The sequence below is a fragment of the Crocodylus siamensis genome, chromosome 9 (genome assembly GCF_052110815.1).
Source record: "Crocodylus siamensis isolate JL-2025a chromosome 9, ASM5211081v1, whole genome shotgun sequence".
Taxonomy (NCBI): domain Eukaryota; kingdom Metazoa; phylum Chordata; order Crocodylia; family Crocodylidae; genus Crocodylus; species Crocodylus siamensis.
The window spans coordinates 56240736-56263461 of NC_143403.1; the positions used below are offsets into that span (position 1 = coordinate 56240736).

A 22726-nucleotide genomic window follows, 5' to 3' on the forward strand; every position below is an offset into this window, starting at 1 on the left:
TTTTTCCCCCTTTTTCTAACAGTGTAGGTGCTTTAAAGCTGCTACCAGGGATCACTCTGCTGTTCCCAGAGAGGTTTCTTATACATGTATGCTGTTGGAGCAATTGAGTGATGGTGAATGTCAAACGTGGCTACTCCCCCTTTCTAATCCATACCGATCAAATGTTCATTCCTCCAGTTTCTTTTCAGTGGCGGTTGCTGTTGTCAAAAGTTTTCCCTTCAGTTTAATAGTATATACATTTGGGAGATAGCAGCACTTTTCAGATTCCCTCATTTAATTTTCAAAGCAGACAGCACAAACAAGAGGCTAACTGAAATGCCCTAGGGACCCTGTAAAGCAAATAATATGTATCAGACTCCTACATTAGCAGGTTATGTTCTTTTTCTCTTGTCCTCTGAGATATCTGTAATCAAATTAATGTGTCCAATGCAATAAATAATAATATATTTGCTGTTGCTTATGGTTTTAGAGCAATGAAGCATCTCCACTGAGGCTGATGCTGTCCCTTGTTTTAAAATAATTGTTTACATCAGACAAAATCCAAGTACCAGAAAATGGGGCTTTCATTTATATAACCTGAACAATCAATGACAGGACCTCTGGAGGGTCATCTCTGAGAGTTTGTTTTCCTTCATTGTATCAGTGGAGACTTGATTATTCTGATAGTGTGACTAATAGATGACTGCCTTAGGTCTTGTGACAATACAGGCGTACTTGGTAGCTTGTTCCATTATTTAATTGTTTTGTAGCTGCAGCAGAAGAAGCAAGCCTACATTTATTGTTATATGATAGTAAACATAGAAACTTTTATTTGGGTGGGGAAGGGAGCCTGGTGAAAGAGTTGATAGTCACTGCAGGTGTACCTAGTTTGGTATTGCATTGGGTTAACTGATGGGGGTGGAAAAATGCTCTGAAATGTGATGTATTGGTAACAGAAGATGCTCAGACTCTTGTGCTTAAGTGGGAGTGTCATTGAGTTAAAAAGTTTTGATTGCTTCAATACAAATCAGACAGGGAGGAGTATACACTGTTTGTCTGCTTTTGCCCTCAGGTGACTAAGTGTGATGACGTCCCAGGTCCATGGTCTTAAGGAGGGATTTTTAATCTGTTAAAGAAGAGTTAGATTTCAAGGTCTTGCAACATCTGACCAACCCTATATGGAAGTTCCAGACTCATTAGCTTGCTTGTACTCACTTCCTGAAAACGGCAAACAATGACAGTAAGAAGAACTATAATTAGTAAACAAGGAAACAAAAAAAAGCTTTATCCTCACTTGCTGTTTTAATTTATCACCTGGGAAGAATGTGGTGCCTTTATAATTCTTTATACTGCTTTGCACTGTTGCCTTTATAATCCTGGTAATATTCAGATACCCTGGTGATGGACAGATAAAAATGCCTGACTGGATGAAGGTTTGAAAATTGCTGCATGTTCAAATTCTTCTGCACCATACCCATGCACTAAAAGGTGCATCTTATTTTTGTCTTCTGTTATCCCTATGCAACGGTAGATACTTGTTAGAAAATTGGTATATATAGTGTCTGGTGTTCATATTTCTTCATGTCCTTCCATGTAGGGAAATAATCTTCTTTTTGACATTTCTTTAGGCATGAGTTCTTGTTTTTTCTAGAAAAAAGATAGTAAATGGCCCCTCTCTGCTCAGTTCCAACTGCCATGGTATTAGAACCACCTCAGCAAAACTCCAGTCAAAACCTAGGAGCTCCTGTCTTGTCCGCTTGTGAACCCGGTTAGAACTAGAGATACGTTACATTCAACAGTACCTTAAGGATCAGAAACCGCTTGGGGAATGGAATACATTAATCCACCGTGTGACTACCTGCATGTCCTCAGATATGTTTGTCCATTATCCACTATACACAAGCCACTGTATATAAAGGGATACTGTTGATGATCCCCCTGAGAAGAAATATGCTTTTTGCACGGCAAGGGCTACTGTTTTCATGCTGTTATGTCATAGTCTACTTCAAAATCTAGGAACTGACTAACCGCAGCAAATATCCTTATATGACTTACTGTGTGCATCACTTGTTTCCCCTCCTTGACTGGGCTTCAGTTATTAGAAGTAACATCTACTAAAAGTAACAATTACAGTAATTAATTAGCTTACTAGAAACTTTTTGTCTGTTTGCTTGTGTTCTATCGTTTATAGTTTCATAGTTTCTAGGGTCGGAAGGGACCTGAGCAGATTGTCGAGTCCGACCCCCTGCCACGGCAGGAAGGAGTACTGGGGTCAAACGACCCCAGCAAGGTGTTCAACTAACCTCCTCTTAAAGACCCCCAGGGTAGAAGCCAGCACCGCTTCTCTTGGAAGTTGTTTATTTTACTTTTATTTTTATTTTTATTGTCATTTGCTATTATCAGGAGGAAGGCTAGTAATGAGAGAGGTCAGCTATTTGGATCAGAGGATGGGTCGGTACTACAAGACTGCATCATGCCTCCACCCAGCAAATGGAAACTGGTTCCCTCAGAGCATCTACCTGTGATGTCACCCTCGGGCAACTTGGGACCAAAGCATCTGGGGTTTTCCCAGAACTGGAGTCACTTTTCCATCGTAACATGAAACCTTCCAGAACCTCCCTCTTAAGTACAAGGATGAAAGTTTTTGCTATTACCAATATATCCCATTTAAGAATATTTGTTTTCCACATTCATGAACCCACTGCAATATTGTAGTAGATGTAATAGTAGTTAGCTATCTATTCTTTCTCTGGGCTCCATTCACCACAACTGTTTTGATCAACAACTGTATGTTTCACACTAACTGATTTTTGTCCATCTCACAAACCTACAATGCTATCCAGTATGACAATTAGCCAAATAAATTTCAGTTTGCGAGTGAAACCTAAAGATTACAATAACAGAGGCATTCTGAGTCGGGTAGAACAAGGTCTCTGAGAGAGCTATCTGTGCCCAGGACTGCAAGAGTGCAGCTGTTATAAATGAGGATGCTAGTGTATTGGTAAAGCTGAGAGGGGAATGACTTGTTGGATGTGTTACAGGTTGAAACCTGAGGTTCATTGTTTGAGGCTTATGAAAAAGTTTTCATAGCCTTTGGGTGAATAATTATAGTCTGTTATCTATCTATCTAAACATCTATTCAGTCAATTAGATGTTTTTGGGAAGAAGACGCATTATGTGAGCAGAGCAAAATCATTTAGAAGCTCAAATTAATATCTGTGGAGCCTTTCTTTACCATACTCAGCCAGCTCTGATGAAAGTGGACTAAGAGTCTAATAATGTTAAAGTTGTAGGCATCAAACACCATCATGTCTTTAGGATAGATGATGGTGTTGTTGCCTCCAGTGTAACATAGCTGTTACACGTGGCCCTGTTAGGTCCTCCTGCAGTATGGTTTGAATAAGCACATGGCAGCTATTCAGTGAGTATAAATGTAGTGTAGCCTTTATTAATGCGATCAGTGAGGTGGTCAGACTGGCTGCCAGCAGGGACAGTGCAGGGGTATTTTTGTTTTACTCTTTTTTTATACACTAGAAGTGCTTGCATCGAGCCTGCATCATTGTCCGCATATGAGAATCACATTTGGTACCAGACACCTTACAATTTGTTGATTATGAACTTACTTAGTTACACTGTTATCTTCCCCCAGGTATGTATCAGGCTTTGGTTATACTGTCCTACATATTTTTCTTATCTTCTGGTGGGGGTATTACTGACACTTGCATCCCACAGCTCTTGATGCAATTCTAAATGTTTTGTTGCACTCTGCTGCTTTCCACAGAACTTTAAACTTGCAGCTTTTAATTCTTATTGCTCTTGGTCTGTCTTATGACCTGTGGATGGAAGATGTAGAGGTATAAATTGAACAATGGCGATCAAGAAGGACAAACCAAGCAAGGCTTGTCAAAGAAGGACAAGCCAAGAAGGACAAATCAAGCAAGCAAACTAATGCAAATCAAGAAGGACAAACAGGGCATATTGGGGCCCTGTTATCCTGTCTAGAAAAATTCCCTGTTATGTGTGCAGGTTCCCATCTAGTAGCATTAGCACATCAGGAGCTGTAGAGGTGACTGCTAGCTCTTCTCAGAGAAAATTATAAAAGTGCAGACGTAAAAATGCTTATGGCAGCCAGCTGCCCCTCTACACTGGGTATCCCCATGTTGCAAGTGCAGCATGGAGCTGAGCAGTGTTACTGATGGTAGGGAGCAGGTGATAGCTGAGGTGACATTTGTAATTTTTTTTGGATGTAGCCAGCATCAGCCATTCCTGCACTGTCATTCATGAGTACTACTATTCATAAACATCCATTTAAATATGATGGAGGGTGAAGTATTTCTAACTGAGATATAAGGTAAGATGGAGGGTTTAAAGGGTAGGTTTGCGTCTGGAGGACAGCCTGGCTTGAAACAGCAGTTGTCAACTTCTGTGTTACAGCTCCATTTTACAGCAACAGTAAGAAAACTTTTGGGACTCCTTTGCAGTTTCAAATCCATCCTTTACCTTGCCCATAAAGGGAGGGTACTAATAATGCCTGGCTGTTGCACCCTTTAGCAGGAGAACACATGGTCTGGTTCTGTTCCAGCTCCACCAATGATCACCTGCTGTGTGAGAGACAGCTATGTTAGTCTAAAGTCAGTCAGAAGGCAGGGTAAAGATGCTCCTTTGTAGGGTAACTAAATGAGAGAGAAAAATGCTTCTTTATAGAGTAACTAAGTGAGAGAGAACAAGCTTTTGTAAACCCAAGTTCACTTCATCACATGCTGTGACCTGCTCTGTGACTTTGGGCAAGTCACTTCTGAGCTCTGTCACTCACTCCACCTTATACACTGCTTTGTTTGCCTTTCACAGCATCTGATGAAGTGAGCTCAAATTTACAAAAGCTTATACCATATATATATCTTAGTCTATAAGGTGCATATCTACCATGCCTTCTGCCTGCCTTCAGACTAATATAACTGCTGCCTCACCCTATTCCTATCCTTCATCTAACTTTCTACTTAGACTCCAAGCCTTTTGGGGCAGGAACTGCTTCACACTATATTATTCATGCAGCACAATGGCGTTCTGATCTTGGTCGAAGCTACAGCTCTACTTACAGTATAAATAATTAATAGAGTGTAAAAACTTCAGTCCAGTAAGAATCACATCTTGACCCATGGTGATCCTGGGAGCAGCCTGATGCAGCCAGCTCTTAAAGTATTACATCCCTTTGAAAGAATGCAGTGTGCATGCCCTTCAGGGCTCACTCATCTCCTTTGACTGGAGTGGAGGGGGAAGGACCATGATACTTTCACATCTTCCCTTTCCTCTCTTTGTCTTTTGCAAGGCTAGCACAGCTGGCACTTCTATGTCCCAGCAGCTCCTGGATTCAAGACATGCAAGGAGTGTTTGTCACTAGCTCTAGAGCAGTCCTTGTCTGCAGCTTGTCCGTGTTGCCTCTTTCCTGTCCCTGGAAGGCCCAAGTGCATCTAATTCTAAATGTGTCACCACCATCATGAATTAACCGCCACCAGCAGAGTCTGGAGAGATAGTGGACTCAGGATTATCAAGCAGTTCTTAAGCTATGTTATGCTGTGCTATGCTATGTATAGTTTTGGTTCCACTGTCTTTTAAATGAATGAAAAACCTGCAGTAGACTTTGAGAGTTGGCTTGGATCCATAGGAAGAAACGGAGGATTTTCCATATTGCATCAAACTATTGGTACCTCAAGTGGAAGATCCTACCTTGATCAGTGCCTGGTCCAAGACTTGGTACTGAAGGACACAAAAATGCCCACGATGGCATATAGCTAACTGTACTATGCCCTACTTGGAAGCATGGGGATAAGATATTCTTTCCTGCCCCGTGTTGTGAAGTTCATGCCCCACAGCAGGAAGTTTTCTCACTCTTATCTGTGCATGTATAAGTAAGTTTGACTTTTTTAGAAGAAACGTTTTAGTATCCTTGACTCTCTGACCTCCTACAGAAGTGAATTCCTTAGGCCGGTTACAGGCTGTGTGCATTAGAGATTGTGCATTCACTGCCCTAACGTTCTGCTGAGTATAACACCTCTGGGATTGTATCTTGAATTACAGGTATGATGATATGGATATCACAGGTATTAGGACCACCTCTGCTAGTAACCATTCTACATTTAGAACTAGCTCTTTCTTGGCACAGGGTAATGAATCACTGAACAAGAGCTGTATCTGACAAGGATGCAGTAGAATTAAACCAATACAGCTGCCATACGTAGGGATGTGAGCAGTATGACTATAATTTGTGTAGTCTGATTTTCTGCTGTCTTTGCATATTGACCAGTTGGGAGAAGGCATAATTCTCCTCTTGCACCATTCACAATAGTAGTATGAGTTCAGCATATTCACTTCACTTAGGTAAGAATTACAGGCCGGGAAACAAGACAGTGGAGAATATGGCCCATGTGGTTTCACCTAGTTGTTTAATCTGTTTGTGGAGGCTATAGGTACCAGAACTGAAAATGCAATTCACATGCAAGCAATCACTGCAAACCAAACAACTCCATTGTTATGAGGACACATGAGACTCCATTTGCTTCAAGTTTAGCATGAAAGCCTAGTAGCTACCTTCTGTCTTAGATAAAGTGCTGTTTGGTATTAGGGTCAGTACACAAGTCTTTTCTTTCTGGAACAGACAGCAGAGAAAGTTAAAGCGAATGGGTACTGAATTTAGAACTAGCATTTCACAGATCTGTAGAACAGACTGTTGAAGAATGATCCCCCAAATATCAGAACATAGCATCTTGCTAGAAATTTGTTAGGATTTAAGTTGCATCAGGATTTTTGTTCAATGCTAACTTAAGATTAATAGCACTTTCTTATGGCCTTTTAGATGTAGGCCACCTTTTGCTCAACTACTTTTTTTTTTTTTTGTAAAGCCTAATAGTTTATAAATGGATAATTGCACCTGGGAAAGGGTTTCTTATCAGCCAACAAAGGGCCAGATTCAGATCTCTGTTCCAAACTGAAAATCTGGAGTATCTTTGTGGTCAATGATGTGCAACCAATGAGAATGAGAAGCCCATTGTGCTTTTCACACGTTGTACTGTTTGTTCTGCTCTGTGTAAATGCAAAGTTGCAATTGATTCTTGGCACACTCCTGAACTGTAAGTGAATTGTGATTGCATGGGATAAAGTAAAGATGGGGGGTGGACTTGCAAATTACCCCAAAAGCCATGAAGTTCTTTTTGCACATCTACCTATTGCCCTTCATCTTCGGTATCTCTTGAATCCCTGTCTCTACTAGCCACCTACAGCTTACTTAGCCACAGAGGAGGACTGTGGGAGTCTTCTGGAAAGCTTCCCTTTTTTGACAATTTAGAAGCTCTGCTCTGTTCATATATTCATATATCCATAGATTGCAGGGGGCTGGAAGGGACCTTGCAAGATCATCTGGTCCGGTCCCCCTGCACCAGGCAGGAAAGACAAAGTCCCCTCTCAGTCTTCTCTTTTTAAGGCTGAAGAGGCCCAAGTCCCGCAGCCTGTGCTTGTATGCCTTGCTGTGCAAATCTCTGATCATAGGGGTGGCTCTACTCCGGACACTCTCAAGCTTTTCCACATCCTTGTTGAAGTGTGGCACCCAGAACTGGATGCAGTCCTTCAGCTGTGGTCTCACCAATGCTGAGTAAAGTGGAAGAATCACCTCCTTGGTTTTGCTTGAGATGCATCGATTGATGCATGCCAGAGTATTGCTTGCCCCACAGGATACAGCATTGCACTGCTGGCTTATGTTCATACTCTGATTTATTACAGGGGTCGGCAACCCCTGGCACGCATGCTGAGCATGGCATGCAAGGCCATTTTGCTCAGCATGCCATGGCCAGCCCCAGCTGTGGGTAGCTGCTGCCAGCAATGGAGCCCGGGCTGCTCCGAGCAGGGCTTGCTGCATCCCAGTTGCCTGCTGGGAGCAGCCCAGGCTCCTGGCTGGCAGTAGCTGCCTTAGAGGCAGGGGTGGCTGCAGCCAGGAGGCTGCAAACAGCTGGGCCGGGCTCCAGAGCCCAGGCATCAGCTCTGTACCGGTGCATGCATGTGCGCCTTGGAGTGGGCAGTGGGGGAGGGGCATGGGGCAGCGTGACCCCAGTCTCTTCTCTGCTCTCAGCACAGAGTTGGTGACTGGTGTCCGGAGCCTGGCGTGGCTGTTTGTAGCCAGCCTGGGCTCTGGGCAACTGCAGCAAGCAGCAGGGAGGCTGCCAACAGCTGTGCCGGGCTCTACAGCGCCAGCATCAGCTCCAGCATCTGCTGGTGGTGACTGCGTGTGCACCTCAGGGCAGATAGTGGGGCAGTGCAGCCTACCCCAAGGTGCATGCTCAATTGCCGCCAGCACGGAGCTGATGCCAGAGCTGTGGAGCCCGGCGCAGATGTTTGTAGCCTCCCTGCTGCTTGCTGTAGCTGCCCAGAGCCCAGGCTGGCTACAAACAGTTGTGCCGGGCTCTAGAGCCCAGTCACCAGCTCTGTGCTGGGAGTGAGCTGCTCCCAGCAGGTAGCTGGGGTGCTGCAAGCCCTGCTGAGAGCAGCTTGGGCTCCAGCAGCTACCCAGAGCTGGGGTAGCTGCTGACAGCCACAGAGCCTGGACTGGGGGGCAGGGGCACAAGCAGGGCATTCTGCCATGTACCCCCTGCCCTCATTTTGTTTTTCTGGCATGCCGGCACTCTGGCACCTTCCAAGGTAGCCATTGTGGTGTTCTTCAGCACTCTGGCCAAAAACTGTTGCCTACCCCTGGTCTATTATTGCCCCTAGGTCCCTTTCAGTTGTGGTGCTATTCAGTATGGCACCATTGAGTCTATAAGTATGTTGGGGATTGAGCACTTTACACTTCTCAATGTTGAACTTCATCTGGTTCCGATCTGCCCAATTTGCCAGCCTATCTAGGTCCGCCTGTATCTGTAGCCTGTCTTCAAGCATGACCACTCTCCCCCATAACTTGTTGTCCGTGAACTTGGCCAGTGAGCTCTTCATCCCCACATCCAAATCATTAATAAAGATGTTAAAAAGCATTGGACCAAGTATGGACCCCTGGGGGACACCACTGGGCACTTCTCACCAGGACGAGTCCATTCATTAGAACTCTCTGGGTCCTACCCCACAGCCAGCTTCCTACCCACCTAATTGTTGAGCAGTTAAGCCTGCAATCCTCCAGTTTTCCCAGGAGAACACCATGGGATACCAGATCAAAGGCCTTTTGGGAGTCAAGGTATGCAATGTCAACTTCCTTTCTCTTATCCAGTTGGGGAGATGAGATTGGCAGGCCCAGACCTGCCCATGACGAAGCCATGCTGGCTGTTGTTCAGAATCTTCTGCGAGTGTATCACACATAGACTCCTTGACAATTTTTTTTTCCAGGATTTTCCCTGGGATAGAAGTTGGCTAATTGGCCTATAGTTACCCGGGTCCTCTCTCTTCTTCTTGAACATGGGCACGACATTGGCCCTTTTCCAGTCTTCAGGGAATTCCCTCAAGTACCACAAGTTTTGGAAGAGTTTCACCAGAGGTCCTGCAATGACTTCATCCAGCTCCTTCAGCACTCTCGGTTGAAGTTCATTCAGCCCTGCTGACTTGTAAATGTCTAACTTTTCTAATTGACGATGCACCAGCTCAATGTCAACAGTAGGAAGGCAGTCATTCCCACCATGCTCATTCTGAACTTTATCTAGTATGATTTTCCCCATAGTCTGGTACCAAAGCAAAGTAGTCATTCAGGAATTCAGTTTTCTCCTGAGTGTTGGTAACCAACTGTCCTGGGTTGTTAAGCAATGGTCCCACGCTTCCATTTGTTTTCCTCCTGTTCCCTATATACCTAAGGAAGGACTTCTTATTGTCCTGGATTTCTGTTGTTAGTTTAAATTCAGTCACTGCCTTAGCCTTTCTAATCTGCTCCCTACAAGTGCTGGCCATTGTTGTATAGTCCTCCTTATGGATTGTCCCAAGCTTCCATTGTTTGTATGCCTCATTCTTTTTTTTCAAGAAGACCACGATATCCCTATTAAGCCAAGAGGACTTACCAGCTCTTCTGCTACCTTTCCTTTGCATGGGAATGGACTTCTTTTGTGCTTTGAGAATCGTGTCCTTGAGGAACATCCACTCTTCATGTGCTCCTTTCACCTTTGGTCCATGGTCCCACAACACTTCCCCTACTATTGCCCTGAGCCTGTTGAAATTTGCTTTTTTGAGGTCCAGAACTCCAACCCTGCTAGCTGGTTTGCCTGCCTTGTGATGTACAGTGAACATGATGGTTTCATGGTCGCTGTTGCCCAGGCTACCCTGTATAGATTTCATAGACATTATGGCTGGAAGGGACCTCGGGAGATCATCGAGTCCAGCCCCCTGCCCATAGGGCAGGAAGTCAGCTGGGGTCATAGGATCCCAGCAAGATAAGCATCCAATTTACTCTTGAAGGTGTTCAATGTAGGCACTTGAACCACCTCCGCTGGCAGACTGTTCCAGACCTTGGGGGCTCGGACAGTAAAGAAATTCTTCCTTATGTCCAGCCTGAAACGGTCTTGCAGGAGTTTGTGACCGTTCGACCTTGTCATCCCACGGTATATTCAAGTCACTCACCAGATCATCTTCTTTGGCCAAGACCAAGTGTAGGAGAGCATTACCTCTGATTGACCTGTGTGCTTCCTGAGTCAGGTAGAGCTCTTTGATACAGGTCAGGAAGCAACGTGAGTGGTCTGACTTAGCTGAATGTTCCTCCCCAGAGATGTCTGGGTAATTGAATTTGCCCATGATGACCATATCCCATGTACCAGTGGCCTCTGCAAATTCTCGAGAGAACTCCAGATTGAGCTCCTCCCCTGGTTTGTTGGTCTGTAGTACGCACCTACGACACAGTCTCTCTCACTGTGGTCCCCCCACCTCCCCCTGTAGGTTGACCCAGAGGGCTTCAAACCACTCCTTCTTGGAGTCGATGTTGGTCTCCAAGGAGGTGTACTGCCTCATTAGTGTACAGGCACCTGAGTCATCCAGTTGAGACCCTCAATTTCTTGTCATGTTGAGGGAGAACTAATTGCAGTTGGCCTCACATCTTTGAGTTCCCATTTGTCAGGCCATTTTGCTTGGTCTAATTCTGAAGCCTAAGAATGAATAAATCACTGGAGATGGGTCCCAATCCATGCACCACTGAACTTTGGGGTCCTTCGAATGTGAAGTGGAGCTGTGTGGGTAGTCGCAGTAGGCAGATTCCCAAACCCTACACCTGAGCATCCCGAACTCTGAAGGAAGAGGGAGGTAGCTAGGTGTGTTAGTCTGACAACTCTGTTAGTTTCTCTGTGTTAATCTCTGGAAGGGTTCACTTCTGGATCTCAGCTTTTGTATCTCAGATGCATCTCAGTAAATGTCCACATGTAAGAAATCAAAGCAGCTTCCTAATACCTTCTACTCAGAAATACAGGGCTGCATCTCTAGTGTCTATTCATGCTGGGACAGGGAATCACCTGGACCCCTGGTGTTTCCCTGTGTTGGGTCACTCCTCTTTTGGGATTGGTAATTAGCAAGCATCCTGCTCTCAGGTGAACAACATGTTCCATGACCAGCTTTACAGGAACAACAGCTCCAGAAAGGAGTATTCAAAAGCAGTGAGGTGAATACACTGGGTTTATTGTGGGCAAGCCACTCCTTCCATTGCTCACGCCTTCTTATGAACCTGCTCTTAGGTGCTGAAACTCTGAGCACCTTTGGCAGGGAAAGTGAACTCAGGACTTTTGGCTCAGTGATCTGCCGCACCTGTAACAGGGAACAGTTTCTTTGGAGGAAATCACAGATCAAGGAAAAGCACCATTTTCAACTTGCACCTGATAGAAATAAGTGAATCAAAGTTATATATTATACAAGACAGAGAGGGGCGAAGGAGGTTTATCATTAACCTGAAGTCTGCAAACGAAATATAAGAAGAGGAGAAAGGAGGGAACCAGAAAAGCAGGCAGAATGGATTCCTCCTACAAGATCAATAATCCTGCGGACATCTCTGTCATAGTCATCTATTTTGTGGTAGTCCTGGCAGTGGGATTATGGGTATGTTTGAATTTTCTTTTGTTACATAGAATATTTTATTGAGTTTAAAGGGAATGGCTTTGTAAAATAAAGTTATAGTTGTATAAATTACCTGCTGCTTATTTGAAAGGATGGTTTGAGGGTGTATGGGTTGGAATTGTGATGCAGTTCCTTGGGGACATCAGTCCCTGGAGTGAGGCTGAGAGTAGGAGTGAAGGTGGCAAGATGATAGTTCAAAGAGAGGACAGCTAGGGCTTAGGCTAAGGGCAGAGGAGGGAGTATCAAGATGTCAGGGAGATGGGTGATAGATGGGGCTTGGGCTAGAGAAAGGTCCTCGTAAGGAAGAAGGGGGAAATGAAGCTGGTTTGTGGATGAATGGAGATTGTAGTGGGAGCTGCTGGGATAGGAAGGTCATGTAAATACTGTTTTGTGTTGTAAGTAATTGCAACTGGGATGGAAGCCACGGTGTCATGGAATGGCAATACAGTGGCAGATGGCCACTGGGAAATGCTGCAGGATGTATGCAAAATGAATGGAAAGCCCAGGCAGATGGTTGCAGGAAGACCCAGCCTCAGTTAGTGCAAATGCTGCTGGTGCTGTGGTCATCTTCGTTTAATGTCCAAGTAAAATTCTGTTGTCTCCTCCTTGCCCAGGAAGTGTGGATCAGGCACTTTTTGTGACTTATCTTTGAAAAAATACATATTTTTGCATCTAACAGGTAAAGGAGAGAGATTGCCCCATTAAAGTAACACTAGATACTGCAGGGTTCAAAGGTGGAGGGAAGATAGTATTTGCTATGATGGTGCTTTAGTGGAAAACACTTGAATGTCACTCTCCGGAACAGATATCCTGGCTGAGGAGAACTCAAACTGTCTTCTCTGAGAAAAGAGCTGACAGCTAAAGGACTGAGTCAGGGAAACTTGCTCCTTCCTCAGTGGCCCTTTGCTACCTCCAAAAACCCTCACAGACCATGTCACAGAGTAAGTAAGCAACGGGAGGCAAAATCTTCCACTTGAGTAGCCTGGAAGAGTTTTGAGACGTGAGAAACTATTGAGGGACATGCATCAGTGTTTGGTTACCACTTTGGTGATGCAAAATGGCCATTAGTTTTGGCTGGTGTACTCTTTCGGCAAGAGGCAGGGTAGGTTTGCACCTTATAAACTAACTAAATCAAAGATGCATAAACTTTCATAAGCAATAGTTCAGTGGTTATCAAGGGTCAGAGTATATAAGAGACTTTTCTGTGCCTTATACCCTTCTTTCCCTCAAAGCATGATCTGAAGTCTCCACTAAAGAATGATATAGCATACAGCCGCCCAGAGGATACTGGGGAGTTTGGCGAGGGAGCCAGGCTTGGGTGTTAAAGCACAATCTGCCTAGAAGTTTGTAGTTAACCTCTGTAATACTAAACTCCCAGGAACAGAAGAGGCATATTGGACACTGAGGCACTACAGTTTCTAATATCTGAATAGCTTTGAAAGGTTGTCTCTCCCTGGCAATGCTGATAAATATTGATTCAACTATTTTGAGTAGTGAAATGTAACTGGGTTTTATTTACTTCTTTGCTTCTATATCAGGATCAGAGATCTGGCTTGCTTTGGCTCAAATATGCCCCCTGTATGGGTAGGAACCAAGGTTCTTTGAAAGTATGGGGAATACATTGTTTACAAATGGCTTTGGATGAAGACTTGGTAAAACTTTGAGGAAAACTCCTCATAAAATCCATGCCTGTCAAATCTAAAATGAGATTGAGGACCATCATTCTTACCTGTCCACTCTGTGGAAATGCAGAAATACTGACAAGTGGAGCATGGGTATATTGGTGATATCATCAGAACCGGACAGTAGATTCCTACAGAAGATTGGTCCATCCTTTGAGGAAAAAGGAGGCTGGCTATATCTTGTCTACTGCAACATTGGCTTTTTGGAGGTCTAACATCAAGGAGATTACTCACCTGAAAGGAGTGCTCATATGAGTTTGCAAGCATAAGCCTTGGCATAATGATGTGTTTCTTGCATCATGTTCTTATTGTCTTTTAACATGTCCAGTATTTAGCATTGGTTTTGCAGGCCAGCCATAATGAAAATTGAAGTGTTCAAATGTATCTAATCATTTTGTCTTGCAGGCTATGTACTCAACCAACCGAGGGACAGTGGGTGGATTCTTCTTGGCAGGGAGGAGCATGGTGTGGTGGCCGGTGAGTTTTCATTATGTACTATGTATGTATGTCTTCGCGTGTGTGCAGGTAATATAACTATACTTTCAATCCAGACAGAGCAATGGGATGCTTAGGAGCTGTAGGAACTGCCATGACTGCAGTATACTGTAGACAAGCGAGAAGTAGGTTTAACCTGACTAATTAGGGGTTCCTGTAATAATCTAACCACAGCAACACAAAGCATGCTGCAAACAGTAGTGGAAATGCTCAGGTAGGTTAGTTCATGTTTAACGCCATGCTGCAGGTGGTTGAGTGTTTTAGGACTTCTTTTGGAGCCAATCAAAGTTTTCTAAGGGTCTGACTCACGCTGAGGTGTGATGTGTAGGCATAGCCTCTTTGGCTATTCTGTTGCTTTGGTGCTAAGCACTGCAGTCCTTTGCTTTATGAAGTTGACTGCTTCATGGAGAAAACTGTGGAACATTTTAAATAAGTGAATAGGTCATAGTTTATATTGAAGATAATACCTAACTTTTACTTAGAACGTTTGTTTCGTAGATCCCAAATGCTTTCCAGAGGAAGGCAAGTATCACTGTCCTTGTTTTAGGCTGGGGAAAAATTGAGTTATGCACAAGTGAAGTGGCTTGCTCAAGGTCACAGAGCTGACAACAGCACCTGATAAGTCTGAGTAAGCCCAGTACCATCTCTTCCCAGACTACCCTGTCCCTATTTAAATGAAACTTCCTTGCAGATCATAAAATAATAGAAAGGTAGGGATGGAAGGGACTTCAAGGGGTCATCTAGTCAAACCCTCTGCCTGAGGCAGGAAAGATCTTGTGGCCCATAAGGGGCTTGAACTTACAGCCTTAGCTCGACACTCTAACCAACTGATCTACAGGGATGCTTAGAAATGTGATGCCTTGCCTGGGTGTCACTAACATGGGACTTTTGTGATGATTGTTGTAGGTCACCTTGGAGGAAAAATCTGGTTACAATACCTAGCTCTTATCCATTGATCAGATCCATGCAGGTGGACTATTCCATTTTAGTGGGACTCGATGCAGGGATCTACCAATCTACACAGCTGCAGGATTGGGGCCTTGGAGAAACACAAATACAGAGATTTTAAAAGTAGTTTACAGAACTCTACATCACTGCCTATGGTGCTTCAGACTGTTGCCTGCCTTTCAGTGGAATTAGAGCTGCCATTTAAAAGATGGAGCATTGCATTTTCCAGCAGAAGGATGATCTCATTGGATAGGCTAAGACTAAGAAAATCCAGGTCCTGGTACAAATCAGTTGGAAAGGGAGAATTTTAGAATTATTTTAAAGAAAATGTTTTCCTCTTTACAAAACATACAGCTAATTTTTGATTGCTTGAGTTAAGGGACCGATGCAGGATAACACTACCATTGTCTGATCCTGACATTACATGTCCTGGGCCTGATTCTCCACTGCTTTTCATCCTGGTAAATGTTTATGCCCCTGAACAGTGACAACAAAACAAGACTCTTTTATGCAGATGGAGGTGAGGACACGTTATAAAACAGCGGAGAATTAGGCCTGTATCTGCACGCAGAAAAATCCCTGAGCCAGGTCCTCACTCTAAAGGGTCAGCCTGCAAGAATTAGCTGGGAACTCCCCCAGTGCAGGGAATCCCCCAGTGTTTAACATCACCCACACACTGTTTTCAGGTGGGAGGCATAGCAGAGGCCAGAGGGCATCTTTGTGGCTCCTGGAATATCTCTTAGTGTTATCTCTGCCTCCCCTAATACTGTGAGTTTATTGCAATAGAGGATCTAATCCACTGAGCATTCTAAAACCATCTTTCTAATCCCTCGTTTTGGAATACCTAGGGACCTTCCCAGAACATAAGAACAAATCTTTCTCTTCATCCTTCCAGGTAGTAGCAAAGAGAAAAACAGGAATGGCAAACACTCAAACCCTGAAGTTAAATACTCATGCCAACATACCATCCTGGAGATCTTATCTTGTGTAAAGGAGATTCCAAAAAATACTTTGGCAGGTTTCAGATTCTGAGCAGGGCTCAGGTCACCCAGGGCAAATAGCTGGGGTTAGGAAACCAAGAAAAAAATACAGAAAAATAAAACATCATAAAAATCAACATAGTGTTGAGAACAGTGACTTACATAATGTGATTACAAATAAATGCCACTTCCTGCTTTCATCCTTGGGCTGTGCTAAGCATGATTATGACCTGAGGATATTCCTGGAAAATGTTGCTGAGTTTCTGAAGTCCAAATAAACACACTCTTCACATTTTATCAGATTTGCTACTTTTGCTTTCAGGGTGATGAGATGTGCTGATGTTACCAATTGCTTTCTCAAATAGAGAAGGAGGAAACAATTAAACACTTCCAAGACATTTCCCATTGTATATTTTCAGTTGTAACATGCTATATTGTTATACTCAGTGGCCTCAAGGATAAGCTGGGAGAGTAAAAAAAGGAGAGAGCAGGGCAGTGAGTTGTTCTTTTGCTTTGTTGACGCCACATGAATAGATGTTTGTCAGTGGCAATTTCTCCAGGATTTATTCCTAACAAGAACAGGAAAGGGATTATAGTCATTGTAAGAAAGCTGTGTTTTGGCAGGTTAGATGAGAGCCGGCAATCAGAAGAAGGGAGGTAAAATCCTGCTTCTGATACTTGTGCGTGGGCACAAGCCAGATGATTTGTTTGTTAGCAAAATAGGGTAAATACAGTTGCACTGGGCAGAAACTACCAATTTTGCCTCGAATGTTTGGCTCAAACCTTGATGTCAGTTGAAATTAGTGGTGCCCAACATTTAACAAAACTGGGTCCATGTGAGGTTGTTCCATCCAATCTGTGGGCCCAATTCATGCTTTTGTAGTGACATGTACTAAGTATGAAATATGATTCAGTAACTTCAATAGCTAGTGAAGGTCCTGTACATCAAGTTCTTACAGACTGTCCCGGTGCTTTTCCAACAGTAATGAAAGCTGCAGCTTCCCGTAGTCCTGTTTTAAGCACCCCAAGAGCAATCCTAAATGAAAAACTTTGTTGTTTTAGGCATCCAGGTATAGATGTACAGAAAGAGCACACATGACTCTAAAAGTCTCTTAAAATATAAAAAGCAGATTGTGGCATTCTTATAAAGCCCAACTATGAAACCCTGAACCATGGACACTGAATTATTTCTTCTTTTGCTAGCTGGAGGGGTGAGGAGTTCAGTCAGATAACAGCTGAAAGTGTTGCATTGTCTTATGGACATAGGGAGGAATTTACCTGACACTGGACAAACAGGTATTCTGGTATCTTGGTACATGGTACAACACCCAGTATTGACAGGGCCCTGGGAATAAAAATGTACAATAGTAAAAGTGTGGGGACATATCTCTGCTCATCAGCTACATTAAAGGGTACTTTGGTGCACAAAGAAACAATATATCCTAACCTGCTCTTCAGAAATAACTGTTAGAATGGCATAAAAGTAGTGGCTGCTGGGCATCAATAGCTGAACAATACAGCCTCTGGAAAAATGTAGTGAACAGTAATTTTGAAATATAAGGAGAGGAATGAATGTACTAAATTGAAATTGAACTGAGTTCTCCTATTTTGGAAGAGATACTGAGCAGAGAAATTAAGCATTGCACAGGCTGGCACTAAGCACTCTGTAGGTTTTTCAGCATGGCTAAAGGTGCAGAGAGCAGGGGATTCATACGTGTATATGTGTGCCCCAAAGGAGTAGAATAAAAAAAGCAGTGTTGTTCCTCCAGAGTAGTCACCTCTACAGAGACCCACCATGAGCTAAGGAAAAGATCGAACACCAGAGACTAAGAATGTATTCACTTAGGCTGCTACACAAAAGGTAGGATTTAGAGAGTCCCGTGAGACTTGGGGGGGAGCAATGACAATCTTCTGATCGAAAAGTTAATGAAAAAAGTAGGGGAATAGATTAATGAGTAATGCATAGAAAATGAACTGTAACTTTAATCTACCTGCAGCCCTCAGTTAGATTAACCAACCCCCTGTCAAAAATTACCTGTTAAAGGATTTGACAGGTCATTGCTGGTCATAGCTGGTCCAGATGATCTTCACCCCCGAGTGCTGAGGGAATTAGCTGTGGTCATTGTGGGACCCCTGGCACGGCTGTACGAGCACTCGTGGTGCTCTGGTGTGGTGCCAAAGGACTGGAAGAGGGCCAACGTGGTTTCCATTTTCAAAAAAAGGGAGGAAGGAGGACCCAGGAAGCTATAGGCCAGTTAGTCTTACTTTGATCCTGGATAAGCTTTTTGAGAGAATTATCCTGGTGCATGTCCACGAGGGGCCAGCGGGGGAGGTTATGCTTAGGGGCAACCAACACGGGTTCATTAGAGGCAGGTCCTGTCAGACCAACCTGGTGGCCTTCTTTGACCAGGTCACCAAAGCCTTAGATGCAGGGGTAGCAGTGGACGTAGTCTTTCTGGACTTTAGGAAGGCCGTTGGCATTGTCTCTCACCCTGTTCTCATTAAAAAACTAGGAGACTGTGGGGTCAACAGCTACACAGTCAAATGGATCACAAGTTGGTTGGAGGGCTGCACCCAGAGTGGTGGTGGACAGGTCATTTTCGACCTGGAGGGATGTGGGCAGTGGGGTCCCCCAGGGCTCGGTCCTCGGGCCCGCACTGTTCAACATCTTCATTAGTGACTTGGACGAGGGGGTAAAAAGCACCCTGTTCAAATTCACAGACAACACTAAGATGTGGGGAGAAGTGGGCACGCTAGAAGGGAGGAATAGTCTGCAATCGGACCTAGACAGGTTACAAGGGTGGGTGGTCAAGAATGGGATGGGATTCAACACAGACAAGTGCAAGGTGCTGCACCTGGGAAGGAAGAACCAGCCCCATTCCTACAGGCTGGGGAACTCCCTTCTCATCAGTGCAGAGGCATAAAAGCATCTTGGAGTCATCATTGATACCAGAATGAACATGGGCTGGCAGTGTGGGGACACGGTTAGAAAGGCCAACTGTATCTTGTCATACATCCACAGATGCATCTCGAGCAGGTCCAAGGAGGTGATCCTCCCCCTCTATGCGGCACTGGTTAGGCCGCAGCTAGAGTACTGCATCCAGTTCTGGGTACCACACTTCAGGAGGGATATAGACGACATGGAGAGGGTCCAGAGGAGGCCACTCACATGATCAGGGGGCAGCAAGGCAGGCCCTACGAGGAGAGGCTATGGGACCTGAACCTGTTCAGCCTCCACAAGAGAAGGCCGAGGGGGATCTAGTGGCCTGTTACAAACTAGTCAGAGGGGACCAGCAGGCACTGGGCGAGTCCCTGTTCCCCCGAGCACTGCCAGGAGTGACTAGAAACAACGGACACAAGCTGGCAGAGGGTAGATTCAGATTAAACATCAGGAGGCGCTACTTCACTGTCAGGGCTGCTAGGATCTGGAACCAACTTCCAAGCGAAGTGGTGCTGGCTCCTACCCCAGGGGTCTTTAAGACAAGGCTAGACAAACACCTTGCTGGGGTCGTTTGACCCCAGTACTCTTTCCTGCCATGGCAGGGGGTTGGATCGATGATCTGCTCAGGTTCTTTCCAACCCTACCAACTGTGAAACTATGATTTCCTAGAAGTTACAATATTCTACGTGGATCTCTAGCCCTGACCTCTCCTCTCCCATCTCAATTTGCTACCCTCTGCTTTCAACTTTAGCAGTCCTTCCCCTTTCCCTCATTTTCATCTTCCCTCTTCCTACCATATCTTTCTTTTTTCATCCATTTTCCCCCTGACTGTTTGACCTTTATCTTTGTGAGCCTTCCTGCTTTCAGCCCATCCTTTGTGAGATACAGTTATGGAGTTGCCTAGTGGAGACTGCACAAACTGGTAAAAACAACTGTTTCCTTGGAATTCCCTTAGCAGCCAAGCAGCTGTGTCCACAGGGCTCCATGTCCTATACAAAATATGAACCTCAGGTCAGGTCAGCAAGGGCCTGGAAGTGAGGAGAACCACTTCCTCTGACTCACTTTACCTGTAGCAGCAAGGTCATAAAAAAACTGGCCTGACTGCTCCTCCTAACAACATAGGGCCTTGCAACTGCAATACTGCACCTGTAAGGAAGGAAAGATATTAGCAGTAATATGGAGCAATCTGGGAAATGGGTCAGAATCCTTTGGCTGTTGCAAGTGGGGATCTATTACAGGCACTATCAATTCAGACTGGGGCAATTGAGTATTCAGTCCTATCTTATATCATTCAAAGCTTAAGGTCTACTTTTTCTCTAGGTCTCTAAGGCTCAGTGCAGTTGAGTATATCTCTGTCTAGAACAAGGTTGACATTTTAAAACAGCTAAGGTAAGTCTAGCTCCTTCAAAAATCCCAACGGCAAGGGTTAAGCAGAACTCACTAGGCACTTGCTTAATGAGAGTAGCTATAACAGGTACTGCAAAGTGTTAGGTAACCCCCCTTGTAGCTTTTCTTGCCACAATTTACAAAAGGACTGGAGAGTCAAGGGCTGTTGTGGGTGATATCTTCTATTTGACCAATTGCATGGTTGGAATAGACTTAGACAAGCTTTTGAATGAAGTGCATTCTTCTTGCCAATATATTTCTACCCTTCTGAGTAAAATAAATAAATGCTTCCCCCACCTCAGTGTGTGAGATATATAAATACTTTATATAAATATATGTACATTAATGGATGTATAAATCACTGAAAACATGGTTTTACATTACATTTGTAGTTAGTACATGCTAGTGGGTCTTCCTTGTGTCAGAAAACTATAGAAGCAGAAGGTAATATATGCTTACATGGCTGCTTCTTCATGTTTGTTATCCTGATTGCATGGGTTTCCATTTGGCTGTGTATTTTCTTGGAAGTTTGATAAAGAAAATACAAATCTATTTGCACAGAAACAGTCCCAGCTTCACTCCAGACAAACAACCCAAGTTCAGAGGCACTCCCACCATTCTACTTGGAGCTGTCGGCTTTCTGGGTCCTTAGCTGGCTGCTTTCATTTCTTAAAGCTGCTTAAGGTGCATTTCAAGCCTTCAGGCCAGATGCAGGAACTCATTCAATGAGAACTGGAGAATAATGTAGTTAATCATTTCTAGTGATTGCATTCTTAATGATTCAGAATGAGGTTTAATAATTCATCCACAGGTGAAGCAGTAGACAACAGCCGACAGTGCAGTGAAACCAAGGCAGCCTTCTGCCCAAATACAAAAATAAAGTTTTGATAAATAAGATCCATACATGCTCAGCACCCTCCCCTCCTCAGCTGTAATCTATGGCTACTGGTGATGAGACTATTGCCTCCTTTTTTAAAAATGTGGTTACTGTTGTCCTCCTATACACCATGTTCCTGTTCCTGCTAAAGGAAATGGCATCTGACTCCAGTGAAAACTAAGCATGTCGAATTGGGTCGATTCTAGGCAGTGTTGTGCACACCCATAATTCCCACTGACCTTGCAAATGCTGTGAGCTTCCTAGAAACTGGAATGCAATGTCCCCATACTGGTTGAGAACTGCATTACTTGGACATACTCACTGAGCTAGAGGAAGATAGCATTTAATTAATTTCCATAGCCAAGTCTGGGTGGAACAGTGAAGGGAAAACCCAGGATTAAGTGTACGTGGGGGCAATGAATTTGCCCTTGTGGCCTCAGGAAAGAGCTTTCTTTTTATAATTTATCCAATCTTTTTCTTTGACTCATTCACCACTACTGTGTGTTCCATCAAAAATCATTCCTGTTGGAACAAACGGGTGATGGGATTCACCCTCTTCATCTTCTTTCTAGTCTTTCTCTTTGACTCATTTCCTGATATAATTGTTTGTTATATCACAAAACATTATTGTGGAAATACCTGGTGTCACGAACAGGATAGGGCTGATTGCCATTTGAAAAGTATGAGGAACTCCAGGAGTAAGCAGAGCAGAAATATGGTACTCCAGGAGATTTGTCCCTTCACAAAGGTACTGGAGCCTGAGGAAAGCTAAGATTGCTAGGAAGAAAAAGTGAGAATGGGGGAAGAAATAACATTTTGTGCTTAGTTTTACTTGCAGAATATATCTTGCATTTGAAGTGTGGGAGAGAGAACTATCTTGTCATTAAGGATCATGAGCCAAAGGCTGCTAACGCCTTTCTGGCTCTCGCATGGATTTACTAGTTATGAGCCTGATTTTCAGAGTCTAATTTCTATGCTGAAAGCCCCATGTTATGCCCGGGAATTGCAAACAAGCACTGTGAGGACATGGGTGTGACTGCCTGTGTTCCTAGAAAGATAATTTATTTTTTGTGATGCCTGATCATTTCCTATAATGCTAAAGGAATGAGATGTCTTGCCTCTTCCTCACTTCTTATTCATTGGGGCACTACAACTTCCCATTCATTTGCAGATAGTGAATTGCTCTCCCTTTTACAAGGGTTGTAGATCCTTAGTCCAACTGACTGCAACTAGTGAACGAGGACGGAGAGTGCATCGCATACAGCAACTCTGGGCGCAGTCTGAATTGTACGCATTTTTAAAGCACTCCAGGGATCCTTCATCATGAAAAGTCTTCAGTATATTTAAGCTATGATTATTGTCTGATACCAAAGAGTGGGAGAAACTGCTCAGC

General features: G+C 44.1%; 1 protein-coding gene across 1 annotated transcript in view; it reads left to right on the forward strand.

Moving 5' to 3' along the window:
* The first annotated feature begins 11534 nt into the window (after positions 1–11534).
* The window catches only part of SLC5A1 (solute carrier family 5 member 1), a 34514-nt gene continuing 23322 nt past the window's right edge, over positions 11535–22726 (forward strand). Inside the window, exons 1-2 of the mRNA XM_090063111.1 lie at positions 11535–12006; positions 14112–14183. Of these exons, the coding sequence (XP_089919237.1) occupies positions 11920–12006; positions 14112–14183 (159 nt within the window). The 5' untranslated portion in view covers positions 11535–11919. The remainder of the gene's footprint in view (positions 12007–14111; positions 14184–22726) is intronic.